We start from the raw sequence: 10,933 nt of genomic DNA, 5'->3' as shown, positions 1-10,933 counted from the left end.
CGTCGTCATCAGATGATGAAGTTGCTCCCTCTCTTCTCTTCATTTTTTTTGTATTATTAAAATTAATAATAAATTAATCCAAGATGCTTAGGTTTGTTAAGTCATTATTCGAATAATCAAATCCCTGTGTTGATTCTATTGTCAAATTAGTTCATGTCTTGTAAAACAAAAAATTGACCCAATGAATTCCACAAGAAAGTAGAAACAAAAAAACTCGTCTTGTTACTGGAAGAACACAATTTAAAAAAAATTGCCTCAACAACTTTCCCAGATCAAGCTTGATCATCATTAGAGAGAAAAAGTGCAACAAAAAAGCTAAAATTAACCTTTGAGGTTTTTATAATGTTACAATAATCAGTATTTACAGAGTTCAGCAATGATCAAGTTATTTCAAACTCAAAAACTTAATTTTGTCTGAAATAGTCATAATCATCATGATCCTTGTAGTATGGATTGAAAAGTGAAAAAGATCTAGAAGGATGGGAATCATCTTCATCTTCATCATCACTATCTTCCTTTTCTCTGATAATTTCACTTTCAATTGGGAGGGTGAATGCTGGTGAGGAGGTTTTAATTATAATCTCTGCAACTAAATCCAGTATAGATTTAGGTACACAAATAACATCAATTAGATTTGCAGACTCCTTGTTCTCTTCAATTGGTTTCTCTAAGCAAGTTTCTTCATCATAACAAGACAGAGCGTAAGGGAGGGCTGGTAATTCCTCAACATCTGTTAAATCATTCATTACTTCATGTGTTTGAGAATGGAATTCAGGTTCAATTCCATAGTTAGTGAAGTGTCCCAAGTAATTGAAAAGATTTCCATCGCCAAGAGTTAGGTTTGGAATTTTACCAGAGTTAGTATTGAGTATATCAATGTTTGGATTTTCAAAAGAGAGCAATCCAATAATTATGTCTTCTTGAATTTCTTCAGAAGCTTGTTGATTTTCAAATAGGTCCATTTCTACATCTGAATCAATGGAAACCTCTTCAGGAATTGAAGGGAGTGTTTGAATATTATCAATTGGTGGTTCCACCATTTGTTCTATCATATTGGCCTCTGATGGAGGAGGCAATGATGGAATGGTTGATGAAGATGATGATGTATCAGTTGTTGTTGTTGTTTGGATATTAAATCCAGTTGCAAGCAGATCCAAGTCTTGTTGGGTTATAAGTGCATGAGAGAAACTGTTCTTGTTGGTCTTCTTCTTTTTTGTCTTGCTTTGCTTTTTAATTCCATCTTGTACTGTAGAGAAGGTTTCACTGGAGGTGACTGTTTGCTCCTTCGTCTCCTGCCAAAACATGTTATTGTTGTGATTATCCTCTTCTTCCTCTTGTCTTTCCGAAGAAGATGGCTTGCTCTTGTTGTTGTTTGAAGAGGGTGGCATTTCAATTCGATCAAGAAAGAGTTTTTTTTAAATAATTAATCGAAGTTTGTTCTTGTGGGGATTGGAAGGGGCTCGCATATTCAGTCATTGTTTGGAGAAGAGGATGATTGGATGGAATTTTTGTAAGGGTTGAAATATATTTGTGTATGTAGAAGAATGCGAACAATTGTGTTGCTGCAATAAGATGATTACTATTTCACATTGTTGAATTATATAGTATTGGTGGTCATTATTAAACCATTCTGAATATATTATTTTCCAATCATCCAAATCAACATCCAAACCAATATTAATAATATTTAATAATTTCTTCCTCTATTAATATCAAGCATTTTTTATTCAGGTTCAGCAAATACTTTCAACATCTGGATTTACCTTCACAACACAACACAGCATCAACAAAAGATATCATCAATTCCCTTCTTGAAAATAAAACAACTCGCAATAATTGTTGAATCTTTAAAAAAAAATTGGCAAAACCCGAATTTCTCATCGACCCTTTTAATTTCTATTTAAAAGGGAGAATCAAATAGGCCTATTTGACAATTTTTACTAACAACAACATTTCAAAAACAACAACTTTATACTCGAGTATTATTATAGTAGTAAAATGGGTGTACCGGGATTTATTTATTGGTTGGTAACTAATGTTATCGACACCAATGACAAGAAGGATGCTGCTGATGATAAAATTGTCTATCCAATTAATAAGCAATCAATACTGGTACAGGATATATTAAAACAACGTGTAGATAATTTCTATATTGATTTGAATGGTCTGATTCACCCCTGTTGCCATCCTCAAACAGGAAAGAAACCTGAGAATGAAGATGACATGATGAAACGAATAACTGCTGAATTGTTACAATTGGCCAGAACAGTGCAACCTAATAATTTGTTTTATATTGCTGTTGATGGTGTTGCTCCAGCAGCCAAACAAGAACAACAACGTCATCGTAGATTTGTTGCAATTAGTGAAAATGAACAAAAACTTAAATTTATTGGAAGAATTCAATCAGAGATTACAAAGGAAAAGGACGAATTGACTAAGGAAATCAAAGAAAGTGAAGTGGATAAAATTCAGCAAAGAGAAAAGTTATTGGACTCTGCTATTGCAAGGATGGAAGCTAAAAAGAATCACTGGGATCACAATGTAATTTCACCAGGTACACCTTTCATGATGAAATGCATGAGTACAGTTCACCAAGCTGCTAAATTGATTGCTACTGAATTCCCACATATTAAGGTGATAGTGAGTGACAGTAGTGTTCCTGGAGAAGGTGAACACAAAATTTTGAGTTATATGAAGAGAGAAAAGGCAATTAACAGTAAGGAATTCTCTGAAATGCTTCATGTAGTACACGGTTTGGATGCTGACTTGATCATGTTGACATCCTTAATTGGACTTCCAAAGATTTTCAGTTACAGAGATTCGGAAAATGTTAGAATGAATAAGAGAGACAAAGAATTGTTTAACATTTCTGAATTGGGTAGACACTTTGCTAGAGTTATCTATTCTTCAATTGCAGAATTAGACACATCATCGAAATCACAAAATATTGATTGGTCTAATGCCAACTTTGTTTCAGATGTTGTGCTGCTTTTGATGTTTGTTGGTAATGACTTTTTGCCAAACGTTCCTTCACTAGTCATGCACAACCATGCTGCTTCTATTATCATGTACTCATATGCCAAATATTTATTACAATGTATGGAAGAATCTGGTCTTGGGGATAATTTTGATCCAAGACCTCACTATCTTGTCGATTATACAAATAGTTCTATGATCAATATTAAAAATATGATTAAGGCTATGCAGTCAATTAGAGAAGAATCTGTAATTGGAATGTTTGCTAAATTATATCATTCTACTATTAGACATTATCAAAGACAAGAAGATATTTATCAACAACCTTCTTTCATTGAGGATATGAAAGGTTGTTATTCTGGTTCCAATCTTAAATTGCACAAATTTGATAAAATGATGAAGACAATTTCTAAAAACAATGCCTCACACAAACCATTTGAGGTAGTATTCAAGATTTTACGTGAATATTTCAAAAACCATAAGAAAAAGAACTTGAGATCATTAAAGGAACCAGAACAATTGATCAAGGCTTGCTTTTATAATCCTGCAGAAGTAATTCACGAAATTAATACTTCAATTATTTTGAAATATACAGATGAAATCCATCAAGAATACTATCATAAGAAATTTGGAGATTCCTCTTTGCTTTTCAGAAAAACACTAGTTAAAGAATATCTTCGTGGTATTGTTTGGGCTTTCAATTACTATTCCTACAATGATCCACCATCTTGGTATTGGAGATATCCTGAACATTATGCTCCTGTCATGTGTGATATTTTGGATTGTTATGATGAAATTAATGATGAATACATTAAGGATATTACTACTTTTGAAAAGGGTGAACCATTAACAGCTTACCAACAACTTATCTCCATTCTTCCAAAGGAAAGTATGGAAGCTTGTTTGCCAAAGACATACACTGACATTCTTAATAATCCAAAGTTGGATAAGTTCTTCCCAAAGGAATTCGAAAAGGATGGTAACTTTTCTGGTATTGTTTATAAGGCTGTATCATTATTACCTTCCATCGATCTTGATTTGGTTAAAAATATCACTAAGGAAATTGATCCACTCTTATCTGAAGAAGAATCGAGAAAGAACAAGTTTGGTATCGATGTTATTTATACAGCAGTTGATTCAGAAGTTAACAAGAAGCTTTCTACACTCGAAGATAAGGTTGAAAAGGAAGAAAAATTCAAAGGTGATGATACCCTTCTCTCTGGAGTTTTCTCAAAGATTGATACAAATGAAATGGTTTTCGGAAGTGAAGTAGTTGCAAGCGAATTAAAGGCATCAGTCGCTGCTTACAAGTTCAGTACACCTACAGTACCAATTCAAGATGCTTACAAATTTGTCACAACAAATTCAATTCCTAAAGCCAAGTTGGTTTCCACACTCACTAGACAGCTCGGTACATTCAAGCAAGTAGGAGGATTTGTCAGTATGTCTGAAGATCAAGATTTGAGCAATTTGAGTAACAATTTCAGAATCAAGTTCCCAAGAAAGACCACTCAAGGATCAAAGAGAGCTCCTAATCGTAACGAAGATTACAAATCAAATAGACCAAGTAAGGCTTCTAAGAGGGATAATTCCCAAAAGACTCCACACCAAAAGAAGGAATCTACCACAGAGGAATCAAACGAAATGCAGGATGAAGAAAAGTCTATCTCCACTGAAAGAAAACCAATCAGAGCCAGAGTCGCACGTAACAAGAGAGCTGAGATTGCTGAGGCTAAGGCCAAGGTTACTGCTGAAAAAAAGAGAACTTCTGAAGATAGCAATGAAGGTCCAGCCAAAAAGAAGAAGAAGAAGAACAAGTCAACAAAACAAGAAGCCAAGGTTGAAACCAAGACTGAAGAAAAGAAGGAAGCATCTTCATCAACAGAGGCCTCAAGCTCAGCAGCCACTGAAACAACAGCAACAAGTGAGTCAACTGCTACCACCACAGCCGCTGCAGCCTCCGCAGAAAGCAAGACCAAGAAGAAGAGAAAGAGACAAAAGAAGAATAAGGGAGGCAAGCCAGCAACAACAGGAGCTAGCTCATCTACCACAACTGAATCAACTCCTGCTCCAGAAGCTGCTGTTGATGCCAGCAAGAACAAGTTGAAGGAAAGTACAAATGCCAAATTCAAGGCCTTGTTGAGCAAGTTTACTGTAAAGAAGTAAAGTTTAATTTTTGAACTGTAACCACTATTGCCATTCTAACGGCACCACTCGAATCCCAATACCCAAAGAACAATGGAATCATTTCCCATACCAAGTGCCAGTAAGGTAGTAAAGAGAGGAGCATATTGATCAGGTTTCATATTTTCCAGATAATACTTGCCAATGAAATTTTGTGGAATACTGAATTTGGACTTTTTTACAGGATCTGAAAAGTATTCATATCCTGAGCCACACAATGTTCCACTAACTGTATCTCTTCTTCCACTCCCTTTGCTATCCCCAGATCTGTATACGGCCACATCTAAAACAATTTCCATTTCATATTTGAGAGGAGGTTGACGAGGCCAGTAAGTTATCAAGGAGGCCTTTAAGGTTTTATACTCGTTCACAGTATCGTCTTTGAAAATCTTGGCGGCAATATACGTATTGTTAAAGAAATCATTAACAAATTGTTTAAAAAATGTTGATTGCCCAATAAATTTTGATTTGAACACATTGGAAAGACAATCTAATGCATTTTGTGTTGGAAACTGAACTCTTTCCAGGTTGGATCTGGAGAGAACAAAATGTTTCCAATCGTGCACTTTGAAATTATCATTTTTGAAAGAGTAGTGAGCTGGTGTTGGATATCTGCAAAAGTAAAGGTACTTCCAAACATCATTAGATTCGAATAGATGATTCCAACTCTTGTCTAATCTCATTAGATTGGCGAAATCGTGAGCCTTTGGAATGTATGATGCTATTTTCATAATAATTTCTATAGGAAGATATTGATTTGAGAGAGTGGCGCCTTCCATATTTGAAACTTCCTTCACATTGTCGTTTTCAAAGTCAATTGGAGTATTTTCAAATCTGAAATCTTTCATTTCAACTCTAGTTTCGAATAATTCTTTGAAAACTTGAGGTTTGTTCAACATTTTGTAAACCATTTCAGCAATCTTCATAAAGTTATCCCTAATAATCGAATAGAGAAAGTTATCAAAATTATATTCAATAGCATTTCTCACCGATTCGAATACCAATTTCTCCAATTCATTCGAATCTTCAATAGCATGCGTAACTGACGACAGTAAATATGCAGCAACTTGTTGTGCAATATAACTCAGTGATTGAAAATTATTTTTCAACAAAAAAGGTTCTTTAAAAATAGCCGAAACTCCAAATGCACTGAATAGCATTTCCTCATTTACTGGACTAATCACTTTATCCACATCCTCTTCATCATTTCTATATTTGTGAAACATGTACTTTTCCAATTTGGTGGACAAACTGTCATTGTCATCATCTTGTAAGGATTTCACAATTCTTTTAGTGAGACGATCGTAATGTACAAGTCCAATAAAATTATTCATTGAATCTGAAAGTGATTCTTCTTGATATTGATCAGATTTTGGAAGAATAAAGTGAATTAGTTCAGTATCGAATATGTGTTTCAACCAATTTTCACTCATAATATTGAATTGTAAATGTGATTTCTTGATAATTTCCAATAATTGTAATGGAGCAATTCCACATGAAGAATCCTTCAAACCCAACGGAAGTTTCTCCACTTCCTCCCTATCGACTACATTATTCGAAAGTTCTAAATATTTCATCAAATGATATCTATCAGTACAATACTCAATTTCAATAATTTCACCATCAAATTGTTCCAATCGAACAGAAAACTCAATCCATCTCCTAGGTTGACCACCATCCAAAAACCAATCAACAAAATTTCTATTCGATCCATTCCAACTATCACTTTCACAATCTCTTACTTTCAAATTGTAATGGAGAATATAATTAATGGAAACTTGTTTAAATTCTTTGGATTTTAACAATTTAACAAGTGCCTCCCTATTCATACATATTAAATCCCAATCGGATTTTCTGTTAAATCTCTCCTCGGACCATTTCTTGATAATGGTACGTGTCCATGTGGAGTTTCGAATAGATTCGTCTGACGAGGTGGTGATGGGCCATCTCTCTGTGCTCCAATAATGATTTAATGCTCTCGAACCAATTAATAAAAAGTCAAAATTGCAATTTTGTGGTTTTGGCAATTCTTCATAATGAAGTGGTTTTGGGTTTCGGTTGATGATTTCGTCACAATTGCTGATGAATTGAATGAGGTGGGACAAATTAGAGACAGGACCCGAGGTGATATCCAGTTGTTGCATTTTTTTTTGGGTTGTGGGCGGTAATTAAAATAAGTCCATAAATGTAATCACTTTTCCACATTTGTACCAACAATAGATATTTATAAGGATAAATAATGTAATCTGGTGTTATGACATGCTCAAGCTTAATTCATTTACACAAATCTGCATTATTCTCACTCTAATAAATTACTAAGGAGATTGTGATTTCTTATTCAATGATGTATTTACGTTTGGTAAGGAAATAATGTTTCATAGCTTAGAACCATGTTCTAAAGAAATTCTATTTCCTTGATCTTAGCTTTAAGTTTCTTTTTAATTAATACTGCAGGTTTTGATAGAAAAACCCTGGAACACATTATTGTTCAAAAGATTTGATGTCTTTTCTTTCCAACCGAGAAACAATCCAGTTCCAGTCCATATCTCAATCATTTCAACAACCAATCATTGATAAACAACAGTTAATTTTTGATTAAAATGAAAAAGTTTACAAAAAAAAATAGCACAAGATGGGTGTTCCGTTTCTCTTTTCATTTCTGTTGAGTGAATGTCCAGAGATGATCAAGGAAATCATTCCATCCTCATCAGCATCCTCTTCATCCAATACAACAATGACTATTGATCATCTCTATCTTGATATGAATGGAATAATACATACCTTCAAGGACACTAATTTACAAACTAAATTATTGGAACGTCTAGTATCATCGTCCTCTTCTTCATCCTCTTCATCTTCATCAAATAATGAAGAAGTGGAAATTCCGATGACGATGGAAAAATTCATCTTTTCCATTCTGTTATATTTGGAGGAGGTAATCTATCGGTTTAGACCATCCAAGACATTGATGTTTGCTCTCGATGGATCAGCACCATGTGCCAAGATTAATCAGCAACGTGAGAGAAGATGGGTTTCATTCAATAATCACTCTGGCTTACCAAAGAGACATCATCATCACCATCAGCATGGAAATCATCACGGAGAACAACATGATCTTCATCACGGAGAGGAAAATAGAAAGAAGAAGGAGGATGAATCATTGTTTGATTCAATTTCCATTACGAGTGGAACTAGTTTTATGAAGGAATTATCTGAACATTTGCAGTTTTTCATCAAGAGGAAATTACAAGATGATCCAAATTGGAGAAATATTGAGAATATTATCTTTTCAGATTCGAGTGTGTTTGGTGAGGGAGAACACAAGATTATGAGTCATATTAGAAAAGTTCAACAAATTCCAAATAGAAAGAGTGAAAAATTCATGATTTATGGTATGGATAGTGATTTGATATTACTTTCTCTAGTTACTCATGAGGAGGATATTTATGTGTTAAGAGATTGGATGCCTTCAGTGTCTGATTCTTTTAATCAAGTGTATTCTAGATGGAAAGTTAGAAGAAACTTTAAAAAGAAATCAAATTCTTCGAGTAGAACAGTTGACAAGGACAGATTTGATCACAAGTTTCATTTGGTGGAAATTTCTCTTGTTAGAAAATTAATTGAAAAATATATGAGACAAGATTTGAATTCTAGTATTGAATTTGATTTGAATAGAGTGATTGATGATTTCATTCTCATGTTGTTTGTTTGTGGAAATGACTTTATTTCTTCACTTCCAACTCTAGATATTGGAAAGGACGAAAATGCACTTGGTTACCTCTTCAAAGTTTATAGAACTCTATTTTCAACTGTCTTTAAGGGATGCTACATTACCAACTCTTCAAATCCTTCAGAACTCATCAATTTGGAAAGATTAGAAACTTTCATGCAAGTAATTGGTCGTCTTGAGGTGAGAGTTCTCACAAACAGACTCAAGAAGGAGCTTCAATTGATCAATGAGAAGAAATCAATAGAGGAGAGGACCAAAGCTAAAGAGCAGGCCAGTACCACCACAACAGCAAGTGAAGAAGAAAGCAAACCTAAAGCCGGTCACCAAAATGATAATGATCTCGAGGTTGTTAAATCCGTTGTCAATACTGAACATTTTAAAAATCTATTGGCAATGATTGATTTAGACAAGTCACTCGCTCTAAATTCAGATATTGAAATGAAGAGGTTCCTCATGCTCTCTTCCATCACTGCTAGCGTTTCAGGAAAATTCACAAGTACCTATATTGCTAAGAGTAATATCGACTCTGAAATAATGTTCGACATTCCATTTAAACAACCTCTCAGTCTGTGCAGCTTACTAATTCGTATCAATAATTCTACACCAAAAGATTTGGAAGGAATTTCCATCAAATTATTTATTAATCAAACTGTAGATTTTGTTTCAATAGACTCTCACAAGATAAATCAAGAATTCAAAGGAAAAGATTTAATAGAATCCATTCAAGCAAGTGGATGTGAACTCAAATTGAAACTCAGTGCTTTCCAAAATGTGAGCAAACTCTCAATTATTATTGAGAATCAAGTCAACACATCCATGCAAACCTCAGTAGAACAATTAGTAGTATTTGGAAATGTATCAACCAAGACTGGAAGCAAACTTGTAAAGGTTTCAAAGAAAAATTACAAAAAGAAAGATTACAAGCAAAAGACACATAATTTGAGCTTTGAATTCCATCAAGAGGAGGAAAGAGTCAAGAAATTCAAAGTATTGACATCTAGCATTTCACTCAAGAAAAAAGAAGGAATGCCACCTCCACCCTATGTTGATATGGAAAAGTGGAAAGTTAATTATTATAGTAGAAAGCTCAATATCACTTATGATAGCTCCTCAAAAGGTGGAGGTCCTCAAGTGAGAGAACTTGTCAAGGAATACCTCAAGGCAATGTACTGGACCTTTTATTATTACTACTTTGGAGTGCCATCTTGGGAATATTCCTATAACTTCCATTATGCTCCTGCAGCTAGTGATTTTGTAAATTTGAAAGAACTCTTCACAGAAATAACCTTCCACAAGGGACTTCCTCTGAATCCAATTGAAAGCTTACTTGCAGTGATCCCACTCCACAAAATCAAACTCGTGCACGAGTGTCTTCACACCGATCAGGAAAAACAAGTTCTCTCCCAATTGATCTCATCTCACACCTCGACAATTTATGATTTGTACCATAAGAAGAGTAATCATACGATTGAGGAAGATTTAGATATTGATCCAAATGATGAAGGATTGAAAAATTCATTGAAAGATCCATTCTATCACTATTCCAAGATGGTTGTTCATTTACCATTTGTAAATATTGAAAATCTTAGAAAGGCATGTCATTCTCTATTGATTTCACAACAAACAAGAAGAGAAAATACGAAACAGCCAAATAATTTATACTTTAAATGGATGTCAGATTTGGAAAAGGGAAGATTAGTCAAGTCAACTCTATCAATATTACCAGATATTATTGATTCACAAGTGAACGTCGTTCTGGAACCTTTCGAAACTGACAAGAACGAAATCATCCAAATTAATATTAACTAAAATAGTATCTTTACATTTTTAAATTTTACTCAAATTTGGAAAGGTTGAAAAAAAATGTCTTGCATTTACACCTTCATTTCAATCTTTCTTGTTTCCCTCATTCTAATAGTTTCCTTCACCACCCTCCAAGTCCTAGCAACAGGTACAATATGTGTTACCACACTCAATGCAAGTCCTTCTCTTCATCAAACTCAACAATTAAATCTATTCGAAAGTAGAGCAACAAACTGTTTA

At 34.1% G+C, this 10,933-nt stretch overlaps 3 protein-coding genes across 3 annotated transcripts; 2 read left to right on the top strand and 1 right to left on the bottom strand.

Annotated features, from left to right (window-relative positions):
* Positions 1-404: 404 nt before the first annotated feature.
* On the bottom strand, positions 405-1,388 carry NAEGRDRAFT_65737 (uncharacterized protein; the record flags this gene model as incomplete). Its single annotated transcript, XM_002678944.1, has 1 exon — positions 405-1,388. One exon carries the CDS (start codon positions 1,386-1,388, stop codon positions 405-407), a length of 984 nt encoding a protein of 327 aa, XP_002678990.1.
* A 487-nt stretch (positions 1,389-1,875) lies between these two features.
* Positions 1,876-5,163, top strand: NAEGRDRAFT_57596 (5'-3' exoribonuclease). Its single transcript, XM_002679063.1, has one exon. The coding sequence runs from the start codon at positions 1,999-2,001 to the stop codon at positions 5,140-5,142; it is 3,144 nt and encodes a 1,047-aa protein (XP_002679109.1). The 5' UTR covers positions 1,876-1,998; the 3' UTR covers positions 5,143-5,163.
* A 2,629-nt stretch (positions 5,164-7,792) lies between these two features.
* On the top strand, positions 7,793-10,722 carry NAEGRDRAFT_79174 (5'-3' exoribonuclease 1; the record flags this gene model as incomplete). Its single annotated transcript, XM_002679062.1, has 1 exon — positions 7,793-10,722. One exon carries the CDS (start codon positions 7,793-7,795, stop codon positions 10,697-10,699), a length of 2,907 nt encoding a protein of 968 aa, XP_002679108.1. The 3' UTR covers positions 10,700-10,722.
* Positions 10,723-10,933: the final 211 nt, after the last annotated feature.

The sequence above is a fragment of the Naegleria gruberi genome, assembly GCF_000004985.1.
Source record: "Naegleria gruberi genomic scaffold NAEGRscaffold_15, whole genome shotgun sequence".
Lineage (NCBI taxonomy): Eukaryota > Heterolobosea > Eutetramitea > Acrasida > Naegleriidae > Naegleria > Naegleria gruberi.
Note: the sequence above shows the minus strand (reverse complement) of the source record. Positions and strands in the feature narration are given on the sequence as shown.

What these genes read in the sequence shown, in the direction of transcription:
- NAEGRDRAFT_57596 (XM_002679063.1), top strand. Translation starts at nt 1,999, where the DNA reads ATGGGTGTACCGGGATTTATTTATTGGTTGGTAACTAATGTTATCGAC.